The sequence below is a fragment of the Cyrtonyx montezumae genome, unplaced genomic scaffold (genome assembly GCF_038088225.1).
Source record: "Cyrtonyx montezumae isolate F1298 unplaced genomic scaffold, pur_monq_1.0 scaffold_16, whole genome shotgun sequence".
NCBI classification, from domain to species: Eukaryota; Metazoa; Chordata; class Aves; order Galliformes; family Odontophoridae; genus Cyrtonyx; species Cyrtonyx montezumae.
Window position 1 is genome coordinate 5,150,573 of NW_027071892.1, and position 27,321 is coordinate 5,177,893.

The 27,321-nt window shown below is 47.6% G+C and overlaps 1 protein-coding gene across 5 annotated transcripts in view; it reads right to left on the reverse strand.

Moving 5' to 3' along the window:
• The window catches only part of CREBBP (CREB binding protein), a 73,560-nt gene extending 47,074 nt beyond the window's left edge, over positions 1 to 26,486 (reverse strand). For 2 of the 5 annotated variants that reach the window (XM_065732447.1, XM_065732445.1), the window contains exons 1-3: positions 26,050 to 26,485; positions 17,533 to 18,245; positions 2,519 to 2,695 (exon numbers count right to left, since the gene is read on the reverse strand). In XM_065732447.1, coding sequence (XP_065588519.1) covers positions 2,519 to 2,695; positions 17,533 to 18,245; positions 26,050 to 26,134 — 975 coding nt within the window. In that variant the 5' untranslated portion in view covers positions 26,135 to 26,485. Of the gene's footprint in view, positions 1 to 2,518; positions 2,696 to 17,532; positions 18,246 to 26,049 lie in introns of all 5 variants that reach the window. The other 3 variants (XM_065732448.1, XM_065732446.1, XM_065732450.1) reach the window with 3 other exon arrangements.
• Between the last annotated feature and the right edge of the window lie 835 nt (positions 26,487 to 27,321).

The following is a 27,321-nucleotide window of genomic DNA, read 5'->3' on the forward strand; positions in this document are numbered from 1 at the left end:
GGCTGTACCAAGTGCAGGAATGGCTCACTTCCTCCACCCAGAAGGCTGCAGTGAGACGATCAAGGCTAAGTATGGCCAACTTGGTATCGAAGAAGTTAGTTACACAATCTCCATTTGTTGGGTTTTTTTTGGAAATGAGCCATTTGCTCAAGCCTTCAAGCTGCACATCCTGTAAGGAGTCTGAGTGTTCCTGCAGCAGCTGCACAGAGCAGTAACTACGGCTGCCCACTCCAACACGTTTCTAAAAGTTAGAAACGCACAATGAAACTGCAAGTTGGGAGCTCTGGAACCTCAGGAGCTATTCTATACACTGATTTTTTTTGTCCCTTGCCTAGTAAAATCATAGAAAATGTTTAAATGGGACATCAATTCACTAAAAATAGTCCAGGCAATCAGCCCAAAAGAAAAACTGACACAGAACCAGGATCCACTGCTACACTGTTTGGCCCCACACAGCTAAGAAAACAAAAAACAAGCAAGAGAACCCAATCCACCCTGCTGGCACTGCACATTAATACCTTAAAGCTGACCTCTTAATCATTTTAATACCGTAAGGTTTGTTACTTCTTTCCTAATTATAGAGACTAAACCAAACGTGCTTCTCAGGGCTCAGAGTAAGGTCACAGAGTAAAGCCTCACCGTCCCTTACTCTTCTGATTCACACGCTCCTCGTAGCAATCCAAGTATTTCACATCTGCTGGAATCTGGTTTCTTACCTCACACATGACATGTGTAACCAATGGTTTCATTCACTTGGGATTGTCTCTCACACAGGATATTGGGGGCCCTTTAAGATAAGGGCAGCAGCTGGTTGGCAAGATAACATGGTTCCCACCAATTCAAAAAAAAAAAGCTAGAGGTCCTTTTAACAGAGGTGACATAGCAAAGGGACTGCAGCAAGAAGGTGGGGTGCTGAGGCTACAAGGCTTCACCCTGCTCCAGGGGGCTGCCTCTGCCCTGCATGGGAAGCACATCTTTCCCTCACAGAGGCACTGGGAAAATGAACTCATTGAGTTCAACGACTGCCACAGGACACACTGGCTGCATGAAATGTCGTTGCACACAGCAAACAGCAGCAAAAGCCGAAGGGAACACTGACTGCATGCTCTTCCAGGGGGCACCGTTCCTACTGTACGCTGAATAACGCAACAGCCCTGTGCAAGGAACAGCATATGGCCATGTACACACTATTACCAAACAATTACACTGCTGCCAAGGAAAGGTTAAATTTTAACGTGTCTGGCATTTATTTGTTCTGAATTCTTGGCTTTACAGTAAAACATTCAGACGGAAACTTCTGGTGTTTTAAGCTGAAAGCTCCACCCCTGTCAGGAACGAGCTCTGAGTCCACCCTCCACCCCCCCATCGGTGGGGCTGGGACCACTCAGCCAGAACTGCTCCTGCTCTCTGTACTGGATGGAGGAGGAAAGAGACAGCAGACATACAAAGCTTTCTGACACCTGAGATGCAAGGAAAGATGACTGTGAGTGTCCTCATGGAAAACTCCCATTTTTGATTTTAAAGAAACTGCAATTGAAAATACTAAAAGAGTTTCCTTCGTTTCCCTCTGTAGTTTGACAAGTCTCAATCCTAGTTGGCAACTCCTTTCCGTATCAGAAGCAGTAAATTACAGATGACAAATTAGACAAAGATGTTACAGTGCGACTGAAGGAGAATTAGGAGTTGCTCCCCTAAAATCCTGGAGAAAAGAAGATTACTGCATGGCATTCCTTCTCATCAGTCACCTTACTAGCTACAGGCATGTAGCAAATTCAGTGGTGGAAGAACAACCATGGCTTGTGCCAAAAAATAGCTGCTTTTTGAGTTAAATTAAAAAATAAGCAATTTGCATCTTATGGAAGGTTTCACAAGTTTCTATAGTAACTGCTACCATGTATAAGAATATAAAATGCAACAAGCTGGGGTTTCCATAGAAACGACACAAGCAGTGTGATTAATACACACATACTGAGACAAATGGGAATATTTAATTTTGTTTTATAAAGAAAACTCTAGTAAACAGGATACTACAAATTCGGGCAAGACATCCTAATAACTATCCTCATATGCTTGGGAGCTGCAAGACACACACAGCATGAATTGAAAGGCATGTGGTGTGCTTACTATATCAGATTGAAAGGATACGAAAGCTACTACTGAGCTTTCAGGGAAGTTGATGGTGTAACCAACGCACATTTTAATTGACTGAGAATTTAAACTGACAAGCAATACCTGCAGAGAAAACATTTTCATCCAGTTTGGAAATAAATACACCAGACAAAATGAAAGGATGTAATGTAATCTCATAACAAAACACAGTGCTTGCTGTGGAGGTTGAAATACTGTACAGAAACAGACTAACTTTCCACATGCTCCACAGAGCAGTAGTGAAGAACCGTGGGGACAAGTAGCGTTTAAGTGACCACGTCCAGCAATGCAGCTGAAGCCATTACACCACAGACTTCAGGGTGTACAAACAAGACACTGCCACTGTGGGAAGTGCTAAGGTACAACTCACCATATTGGGCACACTGGTGACTGGAGTACTCTTGATGTCAGCAGGGAAGGCAGACAAACTGTTGGCCATGCCCGGCTTGTTTGGTAACTGAGGATTCACTCCCGTTGCTCCTATCTGCTGCCCTCCAGTTTGACTGAAAGGTTGCCCGAAGGGGCTAGTGTTACCTGCCATTCCCATCTGCAAAAGAATGAAATTATTATGACGTTATAGATTCTGATGGGATATTAGAAGAACAACCACGTCAAATACACATTTTTGTATTCACAAAGTCCAACTTCTGGTTTAAGTTGTTCAAAATCGGGTTCTCAACTTCACAACTTTAATCAAACAACAACAATTAAAAAAATAATCAAACATTTGGCTTTATGCCGTTTCCCTGTGCGCATCTGAAGATTTGCAATTTAACCAACTAAAACACCATGCAATTACAAAGGAGAAAGTAAGATTACTTTTCCTAATCTGCTAAGAAAGAACAAACCTACTTTTTCCAAAGCTGTAAAAACTCTCGAAAACCACACAAACCTCAGACGCACTTTGTTGCATCTGGTGCACAAAGCATGACTTTGTGCACAGAGGTATCAAGCAAACGCTCATCTGCATGTTTGAGTGGTTGAGGGAAAATGTCTCAACAAAAGGCAACCTATGGCTGGTACTCTTCCCAACCTACAGCCCCCAGAGCCTGAAGAACAGCAAGCAGAAATACAGCTCATACTGAACCTGTAAGGAGAACAGCGTCCATCCAAGGAGCCATTTTGTCTGAGCAGCGGCCTCCCGAAGCAGTGACAACTCTATCAGCTGAGCCAGTTACTATTACACCGGACAAAAGGTCCCAAAGACACTGACAGGAATGACTAAAACTGAATTCCCCACCCCTCAAAGGAATGCCAGCATAGAAAGTGAAGCAGACAGGCGTGTTTGTGCTCTTTGCCCCTACACCGGGAAAAGCCCTAGATTACCCTGTCACCTGTCAGAGAGCCCTGAATATGAACCAAGCACTGAGCGAGCCTTTGCTTGAAAGGCTAAATCCCCTTTCTCCCTCCCTTTGACCTCTGCAGCCCTCCCGTGCACCACACGCTGCGCTTCTGCTTCCACTCCCACTTCCCCAGGGCGGCTGCTGGGGCAGGAGGCAGGCCGGCCCCACAGCACCCCACAGCTCTGGCAGTGTGGGCAGAGTCCAACACACAGCTCAGCACTGCACTTTGGCCCAGGCCCAAGGCCTGGCACCGTCATGCACAGCACCTGCTGCTGCATTCGCACACAGGAAAGACTGCAATTCTAGCTCAGCTCTTACACTGAAGGCACTATGAAGCCTAACATACACAAAAAAGAAGAAAAAAAAAGTCATACAAACGCTGCACAGAAAGCATGCCTAAAAAAAGTGTTCCTGGAAAAAAATACCCACCCAACATTCTGACTTGGGTACCTATAACAAAAGCCTGCACAATACTGCCTGCTTTCTATAGAAATAGTTTTCTTTTCTGGACTTGCAAATGAGACAAAGTACAAACAGTCTGAAGTATAACCTGAACGTTAAATCAGTGCTGCTAACACACCACTCCATATCCAAAGTCGTTTTCACTTTTTATATTTAGCCACTCCAACTCAGGCAGAGTTAGTAGCAAAGCATTTAATAAACTTACCCACTTGTCTTAGCCCACTACTTCAGACAAGGTACAAGGAAGGACTGTAATACTCAGAACTGTTCACTCGTACCCTGACAGACTACCAGGTTCCTCTGGATGAGTACACACTATTCCATCTTAAGTTTGCTAAAATTTGAAACCACGGTGACTATCCTGAAGCCACCAGGCTTTGCAATCCTAGCAGGTACCACCATCCTTGCTTTATCATTTTTTAATGTTTCCTTTTCAATGGATTTTGTTATGAATTATATGAGAAGTAAGCAAAACAGCAACAAAGCAGCCCTTCAAGTCACCTAAACTGAGTGCTTAATACAAGGACAGTGATCACTGAGGCACAGATGCCTGACGACAATTCTAACATGTGCCCAGCTGCTCATTCAGCCTGAGCTGGGAACAGACACCCTGCACAAGGAAGGGAACCCATGGCTACAGTTACAGCAAACTACAACTTAAAGATACCACAACAAATATATCTATTTGGTAACACTGTAAACCATCAGATATGCCCTTTCACCTTAGCTTCACTTCTGCATACTACTGCCACAAGACTTGAATTAAAAAAGAAAAAAAAAAAGAGACTGCAGGAAGTAGGAACTCTTATGTGGCAATCTGTGAAGCAAAAACCAGGAGACCACGCACAAGCTCATTAGAAGCCACAGATGTTCCCAGGCTCACCAGCTGTGATACTTTTCAACCCCATTTCACCTGGGAGGAGCTGAGCTTATTGAACAGGACTACAATTCCCTGAGCCCAGACGTGCACAACTCAGCAACAACCCTAGTGAACTCCTACCTGTCTGTAACCACTTTTCAGCTGAGGCCACGATGAATGAGGAGCTCTAGCACAAGCAGCTGCCAAAAAGCATCAGCTCCCAGAGCTTCAGAGCCACTGGGGGAGGAGCAGGGTGTATGCTTCAGCTGCAGCCTCCCCAGCAAGCAGCCGGGCAGCAGCTCGGCTCAGCTCAGGAAAAGGAAGAGCGAGATCCTCTCTGTAACAGGCACTGAAAACAAGTCCAGGCATCAGCTGGCATTTCCCAGTTAGCAAACCGGACATTTACATCAGGTGACCTTCCACGTTCTATGTAAGCCAGTGTTTGTTACTTGAAATCTCACAGACAATGGGCAAACACGGCCATAGGACTGCACACACACAGCCAGGGTATCACACTGCTCATTCATTCTGCAAAGTGAAAGCAGCAGCTCGCAGCAAAAGGGTCGGATTCCCTGCTCTGTCCTGGGGAAATGAGGGAGCAGAGGGGGCAGTGAACCTCTGGGCGTGTGCTTCTCAAACACAACTCCAACCCCAGCTGAGCTGGTTCACAGGGACATCACAGCTACCAGCCACCCAAAAAGCTAAGGCAACCAGAGCATTGAGGCCTGGAAAGCCAGGCAGCAGAGCCACGCTGCAGGGCTGCAAGCACCTCAGATGCACTGTGCATAGCACAGGCAATCTCAAACACATTACCACTACTGAAAACCCATTCTTCTCAGAAATACGATAAATGCTCCTCTCCTCCATGGTGGAAGACGCATTTAATTGGATAATTCTGTTACCCCAGAAAGACAGGCAGATTCTGCTCCCCTTCTTCATCACTATGGAAACTCTCCAAATGCTGCAGCCTATTGCTGAGTATGGATCACAAATCACAGCATTCCACTCAATTCTCACAAGCCCAGGAATTCACCGACTTCCAAGCTGAAGAAAAGCAAAGATTGTGTTTGTCTGACCTGGAAAACACAGGACACCACTGCAGCGCGTTGGGCAGCAGGTGTGGAAGGTTCATCTCCTCGTTTTGCTTCTTAGTTTAGAGCAGAGCTGAGTTCAGTTCCCTCTAGTTCCAGGGCTAGATGATGTCTGTGACCAAACCTACGCATTCAAGAGTTGATGGGACAGAAACATGTCCTCAGAAACTTAACTCCAAGCTACACTAGGACTAGACTGCAGCTTAATGCTACGCAACTTCTATTTTTAAAGCTTACTTGCTTCCTCCTTTCTTTATTACTGCTGACAAACCACAGTATTTCCTCCTGCCAGCACCAAGGAGCTACTCCCCCTTTGTACTCCGAGTGTCTGGGCCATCAATAAATCCCATCCTTTCCTCCCACTCCGAGTTTTTTATTAACTGTCCCCTCACCTCTGCCACTGCTGCCAGCTCTCATCCAGGCAGTTACTTCATTACCACTTACTCCTCAGAAGCTTCCAAGACACACAACCAATATAACATGCTGCAAAAGCCATTCACTGTTAAAAGCACAATTTCCTAGTCAAAATCCAGGTGCTTTTTTCTTTCTTGTATTGTATTACTATTTATATTTCCCCTCCAACACACTGTCATAAACCACATAACTATATATAAGTTCTGCTCCTCACTACCCTTTTTCCTAAGGGAAACTGTGCTCTCTCTCCTTTGTTATCCCTATCCCATCTTTCACACCAGGGCTTCCAAACTTAACAAAACCTCTGGCAGGACAAACAGAAGTTGCTGTTAGCTTTGCTGCAAGAGAGAAAGCTGCCCTCATTTGCAGGCACAGAGATGTGCTAAGGAGCAGCACCTACCTCTGACAACACTCCTGCTCTTATATCACGCATCTCTGTCACCTGGTGAATGTTAAGGCTACATGCATTTCTTTAACTAGTCGCCTTCACCAGATTTAGTTGAAGAAAAGCTGCCAAGTTGAACTCATATCAAACTTTCATTGAGTCCTGAACCACTGACTCTTCTGCACAAGAAAGGAAGAAGGTTATGACAGTCCACTGGTGAGAAACAAACAAGAAACCCAAGCAGATACAGACTAGCTGGATGTTAGAAAAAACACGGAAAGGTTGATAAGAAAATGAAAGAACTCAAAGCAACTTGGGCTCAGTGGAAAACAATCCAGTAAACTAAAAATAAGGTTATCATCAACATATAATTCAGTATCAACTTGATTTTTACCTAGAAAACAGTCCAAGAAAGAAATGAGGTTGGCTTGAAAGTTTGAGTGGACTGGCTCTGAAAGGGAACCTGCAAAGCTCTCCAGCTACAAATGTGAGGTCTCAGTGTGACAGCAGCAGGGTGAAGAGAAGGCTGGCCAAGTGCACAGCCACATCCCCATACTCATGGCTTGATAGGAACACTTCTGCAGCGACAACTGTGGGGCTGCATTAACTCTTCACAGAGGATACATGAAAATGACAGGAATCTGAAAGGCCTCAAGAGATATTCACAGGACTAATAGGCCTGGCTACAATATGTAGTCGAATTGCAGTCTAATAGCCTAATTTATTTAGCTTATTATTTAAGCTTATTAATTACCTTATTACAATAAGTAATAATTCTAAAATGCCAATTTTGGGAATAGAAAGGTATGAAGATGCACTATCTAGCAAAGACATATCAACAGGCAATACGCAAAGTTCTACACCTTCAAAACAAAAATAAGAAAAAGGGTAAGTGACCAAATACCACTGAAACTCTTAAGGTTATACAGATGTGGCTCTAAGAAGCATGTACTTCTACTCGTAAAGAGGAATTAATTCACAAAAGCCATAAAGCCTTCAGTGAAAGGTTTGACTTTGCTGTTAGATGCTCAGCTCCTTATAATATGGAACCTGCTGATAGAAAGGGAATCAGAAGTTCTCTTCTGCTTGCCTAGATAGAACACAGTACCGCAAGAAGAAAACATCTTGCCAAGCAAAACCACGCTGCCACCTCCACTAACCAACCTCAGAGAGGAGAACCAAAGTCCAGGAGAGCAGTGCTGCAGAACAGAAGCCTAAACTTGCATCACCACAGTGCATCATCCTCCACCCTGCAGAACAGAGCCTGGCGAAGCACAGCTTCAGGGGACTGCTCTTCCCAGCAGCAGGGTGGATGCATGCACTCACTCAGCCCAGCAGCAGGGAAGCTGCTTCTCCACACTGACACCGCCTGCAGGACTGCACCAGGCAAACAGGTGCCAGGGCAGCCAGTGTCCCAGCTCCTCCCCTTCCCTAAATCCATGCTTTGCTAACCACTTTGGAATTCACCAGTCAATTTGAACCATTTTTGTTCAAGGCCTCACAGATAACGTTAATTTCCTAAGCTTAATGAATATACAGCTGGACAGGTGAACAAGGATGCTCCAATTAGCATCACCAAGAAGAGAAGGCACAAAGGGTTCTGCCTCTTCTCACAGTGCACAGCAGGCAGCGTCTGCAGGGTGCTAAACAAGCCCTGTTAGTGCTGCCAGCACAGCAGAGGTTATGTAAGGATGGGGCAGGGAGCCTGGTGGTGCATGCAGGGGATCAGGAAGGTCTTGGGCCCCTACGGTAGAAGCATGAGAACACTCAGCCCAGCTACTGGACACATCGTGCTCAGATCTGATCTGTGTGTCCCTGGCAATGGGAAAACACGAAAGGGAGAGCCTCACTTCTACCACTCTGCTCCTGTACCTCTTACTCTGACAGAACAGTTGCAGAAGGAAAATAAAGATGCATTTTTGCAAGCCACCATCATCTTTATATCTTTCTGAATTTAGTCTGTGAGACAAAAGCTGAAAATCAACTTTAAGCTCAGATTAATCACTGACATTATTACGTCCGTGAACAGAACATACCTCTCAGAATCAAGGAGAGAAAACAGAGGCATTCTAGATGTGATATGGTTTGACAAGAGGCCAAGTCACAAACTAAGGGTGGTGTCACCGAGCAGGGCACGAGAACCATGTGTTCAACGGCAGGAACAGCTCCAGGAAGACAGCACTGTCACTGCTTATCCTGCACCTCGCGCAACTGCAAGGAGAGATGCTCCCCGTGCTTCCTCCTGTTTGCCTCTGAAAGAACCCCGTGTGAAACATTACACTAAATGCTAAGCAGCTAATAACTGTTTCCACCTTTCAAGAGCTACTTGCAAAGGATGATTCAGTTTTCTAAATGTTTCAACTAGAGCTTTAAGGTTATGCCATAATCAAGAGCCTAAGACTGACTGAACAGCCGTGCGCTGCATACGAACGCCTCAGAGAAAATGAACAAACCTTCCACAGCCACTGCTACTCAGCATCACACATTTAATCCAAAATCCCCCATTACATCACAGGCACACAAGGGATGTTAGTTTTTCCTTTTAAAGAAACAACCAGTGTGAAACTGGAAGCCTGCACTTTGTATTTTGATCCACAGAACCAAAAAGCATCCTTTGGGCTTGGCATGCATGGGATAATTTCACACAGGGGACAGCTGAGTGTTTCTGCCTGCAAGCTCTGCTGCTGTTGGTCACTACAGGTGCAGGGATGGCCTGAGCTCCTGTCCTTACTGCTACCAGGTCACACACCTGCACACTCTTTTTTCTTGTCCTTCTGTGGCATCACTAGTCAGTCACTTAACACTCTACCATTGGACTAAGCCTTCACGTTCTCAAACATCAAATTACTGAATCTGCTCAAACTGTGGGCTTTCAACAGATGGTTACAAAGCCCAGCACTGTGACCCCCTTCTCCCTTCCCACCCACCGACACATTTTTGCTACCAGAAAGTGTGTCACCTTGCTTCGTTTAAATCATTTTGCACTGTGGTGCCTCAGGTGCTCACAACTGATAAAACCACAGTCCACAGAGCACTGGGAATGCAAGAGTGACATTTTGCAACGCAATGGAGGAACACCAGGAATGCAGGCTGACGGCAGCCACTCTCAGCACTGTTAGTCAGCAGCAGAAGAGGACAGAGCTGCACGTGGTCCCCTCCTGCCTTCCAGCGGTCACTGAGGGAGGCAGACAGCCCCAGCTCCCAGCTCAGCCCCCCCAGTCAATCCCTCCTGGTGCCTGCGAGCCACGGCCCCGCACTTTGGACTCTTATCTCCCTCTGGAACAAAACACAAACCTACAGCACAAGGCAAGGTCCAACTGGCTGATGAGTGCTGCCAGGGAAGTGCTACGAGAGGGGTCCGGAGGGGATCTGTGCACGCTGGTGAGGAGGGAAGGACAGGCTTTCTTTATTATGTTGGCATCATCTTCTATCTGTTTGCTGACAAAAAAGAGCCAAGACTTTAGTAATTGCTGCTTCATCCTATAGGAACACGTTCCAAAAGAAAGTCACCACAGTGCTTGCAATGTAAATGCCAGAGGGACAGATGGAGAAACAAGGAAAAAATTAATCATTTTGTGGCAAAAAGCCAATGGCATCACCAGAAAAAAAAAATAAGTAGAAGGAATTCAGTTTAAGTGCAAGAATGGAGGCAAGGCCACTGCCTTCACTAGGTGAGCACTCCTCACTCACACCAACCTGGCAGGCTGACAAGAACAGTGCTTCAAAAATACTCATTCTAAAGTCAAATAACAATAAGGATGTCTTAAATAAATATGCAGGAACATAAATTTTAAATTTTCTTCTGAGAATTGAACTGTGAGAGACGACTAGCAGCACTCAAGGGAAGCCCGTCCTGTGCCATCTGCACTGCCCTTGCCGCCCACAAAGCTGCCTAATGAAAGCCCACCAAAATGGATCCACAAGGTTCTAGAGCATTTTCACTTCAGTACTAAAATGACATAAAAAGCAAACCCAAAAAAACGAACTGTAAAGATGCAGGGACCATTGTCATTTGCTGCACCTGCTATTACAGGAGGAAAGACTGAGTAAAGCCAGAAATAAAACGTAAGAAATGCCATTACGAGGAAGCCAGGTGTTTTATTACATCTTGCAGTATGACTTGAAAACCTCTTCCAAGAACTTCTCAGAGGTAAAAGACAAATTTAAGCATTCCAAGGCAATGGGATCTCTTAGAAACCTACAAACGTTTCAGCATTATTGCAGACACAGAAAGGACAGAATTTTGTGGAAAAGTTCTTTCAGAACGTCTATAACAAGGGGGAAAATCTCTTAATGCATTTAAGTTGACACCTTACAGGAACAAAACAACAAAACATGCTTGCACTGTATGCATGCATGAATAAAACACTTCCAAACTTCCTTTCGAGAAGAACAGCATGAGCTGACAAAATGGGATACACACAGGAAGAACCAAAGCATTTTCTGCACTATGCATCACTGCCATACACCATAAAAGCACATCTCCAAAGGCTCATGGTGTGGCGTAACCTGAGCAAATGAAAACTTGACACTTTAATGAACAATTAGCAGTAAGTGACCAATGTATTCTAATTGCTTTGAGAACTTTTATGCCTGCCAATCAGAGAAAGACACCAGCAACCCTACAGAGCAACAGGAGAGCGTCTCCAGCACGGCCGGGAGAGGTGCTCAGCTTCCTTCCCTTCCATATGTGCCCTCCTCAGCAGACACGAATCCTATGGGGAATTGCTTATACTGAAGGAAAGAAAAATGGTGTTTCTAAAAGACAGAATTATTGTATTTCAACCCAGAACCAGAGGAAAACAGAAATCAAACCGACAAGGAACAAGTTTCCACTCCAGGTTACAATACATACACAAAAAAGAGTCAATACAGTTTACTGAAAACAACCACTTAGCTTAAATATCATAGCGTGACATTAACAGCAACCAGAGAGAAACCTAAATATAAATATTTTATGCCATTGAAATAATTTGCAAGCAGTAATTTTAAGATCCAACTGTGTTTATTTTGAAACACCACACAGCACGCTGTGCTGCCCTGAGATCTCTGGCCCTCGTGCAGGCATGCTCCTCCCCGAGGTCTTCACAGCTACACAGCTACGTGAAGCTACCCAGAGAGCTCTCGGGAGGCTTTAAAGCCAGGTGAAGATACAATAGTCACCTTGAAAGCATATGTTTAACCTGGGTGGTGAGAACAGAGCAGGCCTGCGCACGGGGCTTGCACTGGGAGCAGAAGGGTGCTTGGAGCTCAGTACCACACCGAGGACAGCCCCAGCCTGCTGAGCACCTGGGCACACAGCTCCAAACCCGGCATGAGTCTGCTGTGTCCTCTGGCCCGTCTCCTCCCAGGGTACAAAGATCTTCCCATTGTAAAGGGGTTATTTTATTTATCCTAATTGCCAAAAGTTTCAAAGGGCATTTGTTCTTGTCTGTTTGAGTAAAAGGGATAGGACACGGAGGGCCCAGCACCATGCTGCAGGAGTTCTGAGAGCTCCTCTGTTTCGCGGAGGGATCTTTTCATCAAGGACCCCCAATATTTAGCGTGCCTTGTTTTCATTAGGACTCATGGCAAACCAACTCATGCACTACTGCATCTCTTTCGTGGCGCTGTATGTTTAGCATCTGCCCAAGCTAAAGCAGATACACACGTAGGAAAATAACACAACATGTGCACTCAGTGCAACTATCACTCCCGGGCTGAAGCAGCACCAGGATGTGCAGCAGCAGCTTCCAGGTGCTGGACCCAGGCAGCCTTTGTAAGAAGCACAAGTTCCAGAAAAGAACACCAAAATCCTCGCCCACCTGTATCTTAATTCTACCAACTACTTCCAGTCTCAAAACCATGACTGGGATTAGATAGGAACACTCACAACACGAGCAGTAAGCGCTGCACACTGCAACAGGATTCCCAAACAAGCATTCCTTACTGCCAAGTTGAGCCATGCCATACATGTCACTTGCAAAGCTTCCTGTTTTCTTAGAGAAAAAAAGGCAAAGCAAGGCACCAGCACACAGTCCCCAGGCCATACCACAGGCTCTGTGGACACATTCCTCTACGTAATTCTGATGCTTCGATTCCTAGTGTCATTCCAGCTCATTACCATGCACAAATATGAAGTGCACCATTAAATAAGAAGTTTTTTAGACCACTTAAAGAGATCTCATCACCATAAGTGCTCCTGCACATTAGGATCTGTATGCAGGACCATGCTCTATTAGAACAGTTACTACAGAACAGACATTTCCTTCTGCATGAAGCAACCAGCATCCTCTACACTGCTGCACTTACACAGGCTGGTTGCCCTCTCTCAGCGAGTCCTACTTCTGTCTGTGCATTAGAGGAAAAAAAAAGAAACAGCAGCAAGAAGATACCTGGAAACAGACTGAACATTAGAAAGAAATCATAATGAGGACCCGAAGGTTTGTCATCTTAATAAACTTTTGGAAACAAGATCACTTTTAGCCTACAGTTTCCCAAGAACTGGTGGCTCTGTTTCACTACTGAAGTCTTCACGTACACTACTGAGAAATGAACCCTACTCCAACACCAGAAACAGAAGTACTATGTAACACTAACTGAAGTGCCAGAGGTGGTGACAAGATCCTTAATGTCAGCAACGTGTTACTACAGTAGGAGACAACAGCACAGTTCTGTAATTCTGCTCTAAAAAGACACCGAATTATTTCATTTTCGTCAGCTGGACGAGTTGATGCAGACCGGCTCCTCCAGCCCGAGCTGGAAGCAGAGCAGAGGAAACCAAGCTGTGGTTTCCCATCAATGCTGACTGCTCCATTTCGCAAATTCTCTCAGCTTGCAGCATTAGTCAGACGGAGTGCGGGGACCGGCGTGAGCGTGAGCAGCAGGCAGGAGCCAAGCGGCTATCGCTCCGAGGATCTTGAGCGGCACTGCACAACTGCAAAGGCAATTTCACTCACATAGCACAAATAGGAAACAACTCAATTTCAGGTGTCAGGAGGGACTGCTGCAGTAGGAGAGCGCTTTAAGCCAGCAGATCTCTTTGGTGTATCAGGCACCAAGCCCTCTGCCAAGCACTGCTTTACACGGCCGTGTTTCAAACCAAAACTGCGTTGCAGATAACTAAGTTCTGCTGTTTGGTGCTTCTGTGTATTTATATCATACTTCTGCTCGCAAAGGCACAGTGAAATATAGCAAAAACTTGGTCATCAAGGCGTTGACCAGAGAGCTGAACAACTGGTCAAGTCGGTGAGTTGAGTGGGATCCTGCAGAGCGTGCAGCAGCAGGGCTGGGTGGGACACAGCTCGCGTGGCTACCCGTGCTTGCCAGAGGCTCTGCTCACAGCCAGCCCGCTTGGCAGCCCGCTACGGACAACTTCGAGGATAAGCAGCAAATTAAGAGCAAGTCATGGTAAAACAATTCAGGCAGATCCAGACAGATTGAGAGTCACCGGAGAAACAAACGGCACCAGCAGGCTGCGAAAACAAACACCACGACTGTGGAATGCAAACGTCTTCTGCTTCTCCATTCACAATCCACGAGTGCATCTGAGTCTGGTACTCAGCAGCACCAGCCTGCTAAGCTCGTCAAACCCTTTGCTTTATTTCCCTCCATCCCCCGTGTTTTCCTTACTCCAGATTCCTCAGAAGGCAGAGTCAAACATCAGAACACACCCAGGAGCCGCGTTCATCAGGGAAGTTCAGTACACCATCAGATTTCCTGCAGGTTACCATCCCACAAACCACTGCTCAGCAAACTACAGGGAGCAGAACCGTGATCGCAGGCTGCTCCAAGGCACACGCACACACACAGCATGCAAACTGCAAAGAGCACAGTCCAGTTTCTATACAGCTCAGTGACAATGTGACACAACCGGTGGTCCTCTTGGCAGACATTACAAGTATTACTACACTGAAATCATAGAGCAATCTAGCATACTAGATCTGGGTTTTGCACATTAGTGCCATCACGAACCACTAAGATTTTGGTCTCAGAATTCTATTACAGGTGCCGCATTCCCAGAGGTAACAGGGCTCAAAGACACTGCAAACAAGCAAGGAGAACACAACCAATCAATTTCCCATGACTGATGTGCTTTCAGGCTCAGGCTAAGACCTGACCAAACAATGACATCCACCTACTGGCCATACAGAGCCCAAAAAGGTCTGACTGAACTGCAAAGGAATCTGATCTCAAGGTAGGTTTAGCAGTGCTGGGATCAGGACAAAATAAAAGGAAACTTTCCAGAGCTTTCAGAGCAGCAATAGTAAGAAGGGAACATGCCCCAGCAAGAGGTTGTGTGACATCCAGCCCATAAGATCATCCTGCAGCCCCAGTGCCAGCCAACAGGAACCACACAGAGGTCAAATCTCCCTCATTTTAAAAACATGAACTTGGATGGCAACGGAAGAGCACGATGCACAGAGCCATGTCTGCAATGAAGTGCTCGTTTCTAGGGAAGCAATAAACCATCTGCTCAGCTTTGCTGCTGCATAAGATGTTCAAAAGCCAACAACCTTCAATCTTCTACACCAACCCCAATTTGAGATGATTTTCTAGATGGTTTGGACCCATTTTCTAGTCCTAATAGACTTTGCAAAAACGATCACAACAGAAAGGGGCAATTTCACTAATCCTGGAAATCACTGTGACTAAACAGCCTGTTCCTCTACCCCCACCAGGGATATTCGTTCAGAGAAGAATTCTTCTGATCTTTTAATCAGATTTCTTAAATAACTTCAACCCAGATGAAAATTATCCTTGTAGCACTGACCAAGAAAACAGGTGCAGGATCCCACAGTCAGAAGCAAAACTGTTTCAGAAGAGTCTGGCAATGATCTGCACGGAGAGAGACGCTGCAGAGTAACAGAGCTCTCCACAATGCATCTCAGACAGGTCAAAATCACAAGGCAAGCACTCCAAACTGCAGTTATGGCCAGTGAAGAATTCAGATTCCTGCTACAGTAATCTGGTGTATCTGTAAGCAACTCACAAAATCTTTTCAGCAGAAATGCTGGTTACAGAAGAACAGACTAAACCCCTGAACTGTTTATGATTCTTGAAGGCCTTCACCACACCTGGCTGACACACATCAGCACTGCAACCCTACTGGGACAAGAAACCCAGGGGTGGGAAGAGTGCAGCAGGATGCCAAATTTCAAATGCCTATTCCAAAAAAGAAAAAAAAAAAAAAAAAAAGTAGAGAACACCTTTGTTTGTGAGAACATTCAGGGAGTAAGCCACTACACAGGGAAATGCACTGCACGAGAGGAACCAATGATGTAAGAAACAGAGATTCTTTCACTACTCTTCTCCAATGTAATTCTTGTTCAAATTAACTGACTTCTTGGACTGATACTGAGAGCACCCAGATCATCTTGCTCAGCCTGAGCAGCCCACCTGCAGCAAGCTTCACACTATGGCTCACATCTGTATATTTGTACTGGCCCATTCCTTACCAGGGGTGGATGTGCTCACAAGAAACCATGAGATCACAGAACCTCTCCCATCAGTTTCATGGTTGGACGGGCAAGACCCTTTGCTTTGGTGTAATTCTACTTGAATTATCTGCATCAAAAATCAGCTACTTCACCACATAACTACGTTGTGGCTAGGGAAAATCTACTCCATCCATTTATAGAAAAAAGAGAGAGGGTAGTGAAAAAAAGCTCCTTTCTTTCTGCGCAGATCAATCCATACATACAGCCAAAGTAAATGATCTGGGGCTGGAGAGGGATGCACTCCTTTTTATGCACTATGACCTCCACTCAGATCACAGGCATCTCTGCCCTACACAGCAGGATGTAGGTGGCATGAGAATACCCTCCGTATCTTTATGTTCAAGGACCAAACGAAGCACCCAGTGCACCACAGTGAAGTCAGTATTTCTTAAGAAGACACAATTCACAACTGGGCTTGCTTTTGTTAGGCAATGCAATTTTTTGCAGAATTCTGAACACAGCAATGAATTAACACACGCACTCTAATGAATTACAGTGATAATGATGAGCAGTGTGCAGACAGATGAAAGGTTAGAGATGGAATTCCCTTCTGTATAACGGAACAAAATGGTTTCACCATCAAAATCCAAGGCAGGAGCTGTACCAATGCAACACAAGAGATGAGGTCCACTGCTATCCAGCCAAGAGAGAAGGAACAGCAACCTCCTCCTCTAATCACGTCTCTAAACCAGGGAAGTAAAGAACTAAAAAGCAATGACCGCATCAAGCAGGGATCACAGCAGTGCCCTTAACACAGGCAGACGCTTAAACAGGAATATGTACTCCCTGCCCCAATCTGCCCCAAGTTGCTCCTTGCCAAACACTGTCCTTCCCTTTTGTAGAGCGGACTGCCAAGCTCATGTGAACATCAAAAGTCATGTTTTCAGATTAGCGCTCCTAACTTTGAAAAACATTCACTGCGCAGCTATTAACAGTGGCCCTGGACAAGACAAGCTCTACACCTCTCCCCATTCCAACTTCTCTAACAGATCTCGCGTCGCTTTGTAACACGTTGTTGTCAGGCAGATAAAATGAGATCCTGCACAGAAGGAATTATTTGTCCCCTTTTCGCAAGATTAAGCTGTTCTTTTCTAATTCACACTGCTAAGATAAAATCCAACACTTAGCTCTCAGGATGCGTTTTTACATGAGTGCCTTCATTTTTCATTGCATGACAAACACAACATAAACACCGCCTCAATATTTCACTGGTGTCTGAAACTGGTAACTGCAGACCTAAGAAAGCACATTTACTCCTACTCCTGAAAAAAGGTCTGTTAATTTTTCTAAACACCTGAGTGGAAAACAAGCAAGTGCAATAAACAGGATACATTAAATTGTATGTACCTACCTTTGTAATTGCTCCTGTCTGTGCTGTGTTCAGCCCGGTGTGACCAGCCATCTGTGGAGATACTTGGGTTAAAGTCTCTGCCAGCACACTGCCTGCATTCCCCTGCATGGCAGGGGCAGAATATTGCATTCCTGCTCCCCTTCCTCTTCCAGCTGCCCCAAGAGATCCATTCATTACCTGCCCTTGTCCTTGCTGAGGCTGATTCATTAAACTGTGACCAGAATTACTGTTGAGAAGGCTCTGGTGTGTCTGACTGAAATTAGCATTCATACATATTCCAGGTCCAGTCTGTGATGTTGCAGGGCTGCTCGTCACCATCCCCACTTGTTTTTGTGCTTGAGAGTTCAGTGTTTGTGATGCAGGTGTGGTAGGTCCAGAGGTGCTGGCAACTTGTTTTGCCAGGCCTGAAGCGGAAGAGTCTCCCTGGTTCAACGGGCTCTTACCCATAGCACCCAGATTACCGATACTCGCACTGTTCGGCTGCCCTTGCACTTGACTCCCGACTCCCTGCTGGACAGGGCTATTTGAGTTCACATTTCCAATTCCTGGGTTTAAGGAAGAGCCACTGCCTCCCCTCAGAAGTTCAGAAAGTTGTTTGTGTTTGGAAGCCGCATCTGGAACGAGGTTCCCACTGCTATTTAAAAGGCCCAACTCGCCATTGGGGATCAGCTCATCAGGAAGATCATTTTCCAAGTCAAACAAAGATCCAAAATCTGCAAGTTAAAACAGAAACACAAGTAAGGAAAACATAACAAGTAAGTGACTAAAGCATTCGTCTACAGCACTTTGTAATAGTCTGAAACAGTTGTCCATTGAGCCCCAAGACCATCAGTGCCGCCGGCAAGTGAGCAACCGTACCCATGACATGAAGTCCAGAGCTTTTCAGAAAGCAGTCACTAATACTTACTGTGTACACACAGAAATAAAGGGTAAAATGTAAGTCATTAAGTAACAGTTTTATTGCACAACCTGGCACAACACTGTAACATGCTTCAGAAATGGAGGTGGCACGAATAGCAGCATCTAACCCAAGTCCCAAATTTCTTGTGCCTAAGCTGAAAGAACAATACAGAAATATCAAGGGAGGTTTTCTGATGGACTTGTTCTCTCCAAACAGCAATTACATCACATTCTCTGGCCTCCTGAGTAATCCCAGGCCACTGCATTTCACCCCAAAATCCTACCACAACACTGCCACTTGGGTTTGCACAGACCTACCAGCGAGGCCTCAAAGCTTTACCAAAGGGAACTACTGCCTCTTGGAAACATTGATCACAGTCTCACACATTGATGTGTTTAATATCAGTTTCTAAGCTCTGTTTGTTTTCTTAAACCACGATACAGTACATCTCAAAGGCTCCTGAATGACACGCTCAGCATGCTCTTCTCACAGTGCCTTGCTTCTCAAACTCTCAACTGCTAGCATCATTCAAATTGCTCTCTAAGTGCCCATCCCTCATTTATCATACCCCGTATTGACAGAGGCAATCCACATATGCTCCAGATGGGCGAAATAAATCAATCAAGTCTTCATTACAGCCCTTGAAGCTTCTCTGCCAGGCTGCAACACTCGAAGTTGTGAAAATACCCAAACAAACATCACACAACTCAGTTGTTTCTGTCTAAAACAAGCAGCTCAAGTTCACAAAAACGTTCTACTGTGCAACATCAGCAGTGTCTGCATGTTATTTTAGGATGCAACTAAAATATGAAGTTATTTCATTGGTACATAGGTACTTCATTACATATCAGCAGGCACGAGAAGTGTATACATCCACGTTAATAAAGGAAACACACAAGTAGAGTACCCCACTCATCAGTTCAAACACACAATGTCCCTGAAAGGCTTCCCAGTCCAGGGACACATTCTAAAGCAACCACTCTTCACTTTTATCTTACAGAACTGCATGGAGACCTTACTGCACCCCTCCAAAGACAGCCCTGAGCAACCCTAATCCGTAGTGGCAAAACTAAACCAAAATGTTCCCAGGTTAGAGTAAAGAGGAGTTATTTTCTGAAGATAAGAATCCCTAATGCTGCATAATCTTGAAAGTTCAACTCAGTGCTCCACCATGAGCAATTAGTGCACGGCTCAGGCTGCAGAACTGCCCTAAGAACACACCACGTTCACGTAGGAACTGAAACAGCAAAACTTGTAGCACATTTAACCTGTTTCAAGAAGCCATGAAGCCTTACCAACAACTTTCAGTACACTGAAACACAACACATAGCATCAGCACTTGAATTCTCAGTTCATCCTAGCTTAAAAAAAAAAAAAAAAACCTAAATCTTTCACTGTGCTGCAAAATGACCACCGAGTGACATACATCACCACAGCCCACATGCACACAAGTTCACCTCCTGCCCCTCTGGAGCAGCATGCAAGGGGTAGACCACCCTCACGCCAAAGCCCATCAGCCCTGACCGCGTGTCCCTCCTGCTCCCTTCCCAGCAGGGAAGCAAAAGGCCAACATGTCCTGTAGCCAACTTTGTTCACTGAAGTATTCATCCTTCCTCTCTTGTGGAATAACTCTTCGGTTGTTCAGCTCTCCTTTTCCACTTGCCTTTCACAGGAACTCCTGGAGCACTACATCTCTTGGTGATCGCTTCACCACCTCTCCTCTTTCACACACAACCCCGTGATATTTATTATGCCACAGTCTGTGCCTCTTCCAACTATCTTATTGACCTTTCCTCTTACAAGCCAACACTAATGTCAGGCTCTCTCCCCACAGCTGTGTCTCCAAGCCCTGCTGCTCTGGCCAGGCAGCTCCTGCTGGGGCTCAGCGGAGTGGCTCTAACAAAGGGGACATGGTGCTGAGGATCTGGGCTGCTCGGGCACCTCGAGGTTCCATGCACCTCTCCAGGAAACCTATGTAAGCCCCACCACAGCATTTGTACTCGCTGCTGCAGTAAAACTGCTCATACTTCAAGAACAAAAGGTGTGCATGCATGCATGGCTGGGGGAGACGAGAGACAAGGTGTGAAGACATTGCTAGAGCTGAAAAAAAAAAAAGAAGAAAAAAATAAGTTTTTTTTTCCAGTTACATTTCCAAACTGAACACTGCACTCCGGCATCCTATTTTTTGGTTTTGCTGCCTGGACACTTCTCCATGCTGTCAGAGCCAAGGGCTGGAAATGTTTTTGCAGCTTATGAGAAGAGTGAAGAAAGCATTTGGGAATACCGCCTCTTAAAACCCGAATCATTCCACCCCTCTTCAGCTCCTGTAAGAAGTCCGTACATCAATGTCAGGCACAGAAAGTTTACAACTCTGCCAGCAGAAAAACACAAAACAGGTAAACAGCTTCGCATGGTAGCTGCCTAAAAACTCACTGCGCTCAGACGCTCGGGCAGGGATTGAGCATTCTGCTTCTATGCTGCAGTCAGAGCTGCACGTGTTAAATTAACACGAGGTGCATTTTACAACAGTTACACAACAGAAAACAGTCTGTTAAGAAAGCAATCTACTTAAGCATGTCCACAACAAATCTGTGAAGCCAAGAGACTGCCTCGGCTGTTAGAGACATACCTATCCACACGAAATCTGCCCTAACAGAACATGACCCACTTCTGCAGCAGCCAAATGGGAACCGACCTCCAGCACAAAGGCAAAAGGCCTCCCCCAGTTCAAACTCTGCCACTTTTCCCAAGGGCCTCCTTTTCCAAACGGAGAATCCTGTGTTCATTGAGCACCTATTTTCGCACAGGAGATAACACGCTTGAGACGCGCTCTCTCCTGATTCCAGTTTTATAGGCTACAGTGGTTTTGCTTTCCTGGACAGCATTTTCAGCAACTGCTATAAAAATACATTATTTCCTCCCAAACATTTTCCAGAAGAAGAACCAGTGCATTCTCAGGTAGAACACTGTAACCCACAGAACTAGTTGCAAATGTTACCAGACTCTTTCCTGCTACAGGCAGCCAGTGAGCTCCTTTCAATGTCACCGTGGCCCCTTTGGCTCTGTCTGGAGAGGTGACATCCTGAGGCATTCCCTCCCCTCTCTCCACATGGTACATTTAAGATGCTGAAGCAGGTGTTCAGCTACCAAAATCAGTCTCAGCTTCACGGCGTATCTTCTGCTCCCAACGTGACAGGGCACCGTTCGTTCACAGACCGCCCACCCATGCACAAGGCTGCTGCTGAAGCTGAGCTGTAGGTCCCAGTGGACAGGCTGTATTCCCACTGCGTCGTTCCTCCTGTGCCAGCAGAGCTGTTACACTGCAGAGGGCCCAGGTTCATTTTGTGAGGCTGCTTTCAATCACGTCAGACCCCAGCAGACAAAGCTCTAACAGTTCACGGCCCAGCAGGTATCCTGCTCAATGGGCACACTGTTCGGGGTGGGCAGCAGCTCCCACACCCACCCCACCTCCATTCAATGGGCGACAATCCCGTAATTTACTGTTTCATAAAAGACAAATAGCACATTTGAAGTTCTAAGAGCAATTAAAAATACGCTTACTGAGGAAAAAAAAAGAAGATTTCCAGTAAAGAACTTTTACACGAGTGCCTTCACCTAACGAGGCAAACAGACACCAACCTGATGCACCCAACCTGGTGTTCAGCTACCAGGATGGGACAGACTGCAGTGGCCATGTGGGGTGGGTAAAGAGGCCTGAAAGGCTGAGGGGGGCAAAGGGGCAGGGATTTATGGCTCATACTTCTCCATAAACGAATGCCACACAGGGCACAGACATGCAACTATGCAGTGATAAGTTCTTAAAATCAGTCAAACTGGATCTGTGAGGTATGTCCCAGTAACCAAAAAGGATGCTACCGGTTTAGAATCCAGCTCACCGCAAAAACAAGGTGAAGTAGTTTCAAGATCCTAAAAAAAAAAATCTCACCACTTTCCTCAGACTTCAGCGACAAAGTGACTTTTCAAAGCTGAAGCTCATTACACTAAGCAAGCAGATGAAGAAGGTAATGAGAAAGAATCCACTCTGCCAGCACTCAGCTTTAGAACCGCTCCTGACAGCAGGCTGACAGCCAGGCTCCTCGGGATGGCAAAAACTAACATAGCTGCATCCCCTGCCCCACAACCAACGTAAGCAGCGCCAAACAGCCACCTGACCCCGGGATGTTCAGCTGCTCTGCCCCACTGCCTTCTCACCTCTTGAGGGGAAAAAGAACACAGACAAAAAAAATCCAAACCCACAAAAAACGCGTGGCAGGAGAAACCCAACGCGGCCTTTTCTGGAAGCATCGGGTGGCAAACAACGCATTCGCTCTGCTTTCCTCCAGTCCTGCAGAGCCCCTCCATAACTATTCTTCCTCTTAATTGCTTCCCAAGGCGTCTCCACTGTTTTGACAGTGTTGCTACACCTGCCCTCGCAAGCAGCTTCAAATCCTACCCAGTAGCACCAACAGCAGCACGCGAGCACCGCAGCGCACGCAGCTCTCCGGCAGCGCAGCACAGCCCGGCTCCAGCGATCCGCCTTGCTGCAGGAGCAGCGTTAGCTTTGCTTTCAGATCACCCCGAGTAGGATTAAATACTTCAGGGTTCTCGGAGCACGTTACTGGAACTGAGGCCTCGCTTTCTCACCCTACCACAAACACGTGCACCTTTCCTGGTGTCCTAATTTAACAGCTGACAAAACGCTGAAGTTCGAGATGACCATTTAAAGCAAAATCACGTGAGAAGCCGGTAACGAGCAGCGGGCACTGGCTCAGGGCAGCACGGAACACACAGCGAACCAGTGTCAGCACGGGAATGCCCTCAGCTGTCCCACACCACTGAGGATCCACTGCTCCACGTCAAGGCTGTGCCACCCTCACTGCTCATCTGGAAAAGAACCAGCAAGATAGCTCCCCAAGATGCGCATTATCTCGACAAGCCTAGTGCTGGCTGTGACATCCCCTGCCTACAGGCTTCTTATCAAAGACACAAGGTGCCGCACATTTTAAATCGTTCGGTCCTCCATCATCCCCAGTATGAGTGATGGCAGCGGGTGGGAGAGCTCCGTCCTTTCCCCAGCCCTGCACTGCTGTCACGCAGCAGGCCGTCCTCTGCCATGAGCCAGACAGCGAGGATTAACGTGCTATGAACCAAAAGCATTAAATACTACAAAAAATTACAACAAAAAATGAAGTCTGATGGCTCCTTCGTGATTTGCAGCAGCCACAACAGCCACGCTTCCTTCCTTTTTCCTTTAATGCCCTTTTTCCCTCCCTACTTCTAGGACCGAACGATAAGCGAGGGCAGTTTGTCAGCGACCGAAACGAGTCTGAGCAAAAGCACACACCACAAAGCACGTGTGAGGAACTCACAGCACACATGCACTTGAAACTTTTTTCCAAGTGTATTTCACTCTTCAAAAAGCTTCCAACTGTAACCGACTGAACACAAAACGTGCATCTGCTCAGATCTGCCTTACTGCAAAGCGCTGATTTCAGCGAGCAGAGGCTCTTCTGAATCACCCCCATTCACGCTTTCCTTAAGGAGACCACGAAACTTAGGAAATAACCTCACAGCCACCACAAAGCAGATTTACAAGCAAGATTTCCAGCTTTCTCTGCCCCACCAGATAGAACTACATCGGAGATGACACAGAAGCCATGTCACCCACAAAGCGACACCCACTACAGCACTTATCTCACATGGACAGGGCCGGAGACAAGCTCATGCTCCCCAGGTGTAACATGGAAGACAGGGCCGGAGCCTTCCATTGCATGGCACAGGGAGGCCCAGCCCAGAGACAGCAGCTCCTACTGACAGCATTGCCATCCCCAGCCAGCTCCCACAGCCTCAGGAACGACCCTCAGAGAGGCAGTTACTTCAGTGCATGCGTGGGTACGAGCATTAAGTTATCACAAACCAAAGGAATTGTACCTATCTATATAATGGGAAAGTCTCCTATCTCAATGGCAAGATAGCAAAGATTTTGAAGAGTGCGTGCGTGTCTGAGTTAAAGATTTAGATTCTGAGCTCCCAGCAGCTAAATTAGCGTAATAATGAAGTTTCAGCTTTCTTCTGATTCACACCGTGATTCTACGCAACACATAATAGCATTTGTTCAGACATCTCTATTAGAGACAGCATTCCAAATAGAGGAATTAGGTTCTCTCTGCATCTCAGACATCTGAGAAGACAGATGGGAAACATAACATATGTTAAAAGGAAGATTTACAAAGCAAGAATTCTTGAAAGTGTAAACCAAATTAGGATGGAAGTGTCAGATTTCTAAGTCATCCCACATGTTTTTTCATTGTATAAGGACAAACTCTAGTATTTTTCCAATCCCATTTTTCAGCTCCCTCTGAACTACAGCGCTGTGATAAGACAGCAGCATGTTGCCCTCTGTTAGCAACTAACCTCCAGCCCAAACAGGAACCAAGAGGTGAATTTTTTAATGGAAAGTTACACACAATCTGAACACGGTGCGTTGCCGTGGGAATCATTAGCGGCACTGGACCGGAGTTGTAACTTCCAGGAGCATGTGGACAGAATAGAAAGTGAAAAACTGACATCAGAACACTGGGAATTATCTCACAGGCAATCAGGAGATCTCCAGGATCCAGCGGGGCTAAACCCTGAGCACTGCCTTATTTACTGCTGCCTGGCTTCGGCCCAGCATCTCCGGCAGCTCTACTGCCACTGACCAAGGCAGCATGCTCATTCGTTGTGTTAAGTTCAAGTCAAAACAAGAAGCGACATAATAAAATCCCAGCTATATGCAACTATCACTCAAAGTATGAATTCAAAGAAAAAAAAGCGGAAAGGGACAACCGTAACGCTACAGACATGAAATCAGCCTGGTGGGTTATGTGCTCGACTCCTTCACCTTGTGCAGATGTCAGCGTCAAACTCCTCGGAGGAGGAAATGCCACCCCCAAAAAAGAGGAACAGTACATGAAGGTGCTGTCTGCAGGAAGGAGCCGCACTGGGTTTCCAGCAAAGAAACCCATTTCCAAGCTGGCAATCTCCTGGCGCAGATGACAACTGCTGGAGTAGGGTGCAAAAAACGCGACTTATCTCTAAGTTGGGGCAGCTCGCATCTGCGCTCGGCGTCGGGACCTCTCATCCACCATTACGCATCTAGGGCAAGTCCTGAGCAACAATACAGCCATAAACTACCAGGCTACACGCTTCCCATCCTACAGCGCAGGCACCATGAGACAAAGGGAAACCCCGTGAAATAATCACGACCGCACGCACCCCTGGAAAGAAACGGGTGAGGAGAAAACACTTCTTCCCCCACCCGAGTCAGCTCGCTGACTGCTCCTATCCCGTCGTGAGACGGAAGAGCCAGGCGGACCGAAGCGTTCCTTACACTGACGCCAAAGTTTCGCACGCAACGCGAGCAAAGGCCTCCGCCAAACTTTCCGGCTACGCGGGAACGCGCGTTTCTACGTCCGCACCGCGACGCCGGCACGCACCGCCCGCGGCCCCGTCCTCCGCAACGCTCGGGCCTCGGCCGGCCAGGCCCCTCCGCTCGGCGCCCGCCGTTTCCCGGTTTCGCCCGAACCGAGCCCCGCCCGCCCCCCCCCACCCCCCCGCTCGCCCCGCGGCCTCACCTGTGCTATCGCTGGCGGAGAAGCCCGGCGAGTTGAGCTTGGCTCGCTTAGGGTTGGGCGGCCCGTCCAGTAAGTTCTCCGCCATGCTTTAACCGCTCGCGGCCCGTCCGAGGCGCTCGGGCGCTCCCGGAGCTCGGCGAGAAGGGAGGAGGAGGAAACCGAACAACAGCGCCGCTCAGTGCCCGGCCGGCGGCGGCCCCCTCCGCTCCCCCATGGCCGGGGCCGCCGCCGCAGCAGGCCGCAGGGAGGAGGGCTCGGGGCGGGCTGGGGGGAAGAGCCCAAGCGCCCCCTCCCTGCCGGCCCGGCTCCTCCCGGCCGCTCCCCCGCCCTGCAGCCGCGGTGCCCGGATGGCGGTCCGGCGCTCACTCGGGGAGCATAGCCGCCTCCCCCCTCCGCCGCTCCGAGCCCCGTCCCCTCCCCTCCGCGCCGGGGTTGCGGGGGAGGGGGGGGGGAAACGCTCGGCCTCGGCCCCCGCCCGCCGCCCCCACCCCGCGGGGCGAACCGCGGCCGAGGGAGGGCGGAGGTGGAAGGGGGGTAGAGAAAGAGGAGGGGGGAGGGTAAAGGGTGGGGGGGGGGAGGAAGAAGGGAGGGGGGAGGAAAAAAAAAAAGATTAAAAAAAAATTACAAAAAAAAAAATTCAGAAAAAAAAAAAATAATAATAAAAACGCCCCAAAACAATGAGCCCAACGCCGCCGCTCCCGGTCCCGCTGGCGGCGCCCGTTCGGCCCCGGCCGGCGCTGCCCCGCTGCCCCGAGCCCCGCTGCCCGTTGGCGGCGCTCCGCGCGGCTGCCCCGTGTCCCGGCGGGCGGCCCCCGCTGCCCCGGCCCGGCCCGGCCCGGCCCCGCTCCGCTCGCGCCGCGCTCCGGCTCCGCGACAAGATGGCGGCTGTTGATTCCTCAATTAAAAAAAAAAGTTTTTTTTTCTCTTCTCTTTTCCAGAGACCATGGGGGCGGGGACGGGGCGGGGCCTACGCGCTGCGTCACCGCGCACGGGGCACGCCCCCCGCCCCCGCCGGAAAGGCGCGAGCGGCGCCGGAAAGAGCCGAGCTCGTCCTCAGTTGCTCCGCTGAGTCCTCGGGGCGGGCGGCGTAGGGCTGCGCCCCTCAGGGCGCCCCGCTCCCGTCGGGCCGGACCCGGTGTGCTTCGCGGTGCGTCCCCTCGCTGCCCGCTCTCAGTGTCTCCGTCCGTGTCCTAAGCCCTGCAGTCCGCCCTCAGTTTCCCCTCAGCGTCCTTCGTTCCGCTGTGTCTCCCGTCGCGGCGCAGATCGCCCCCC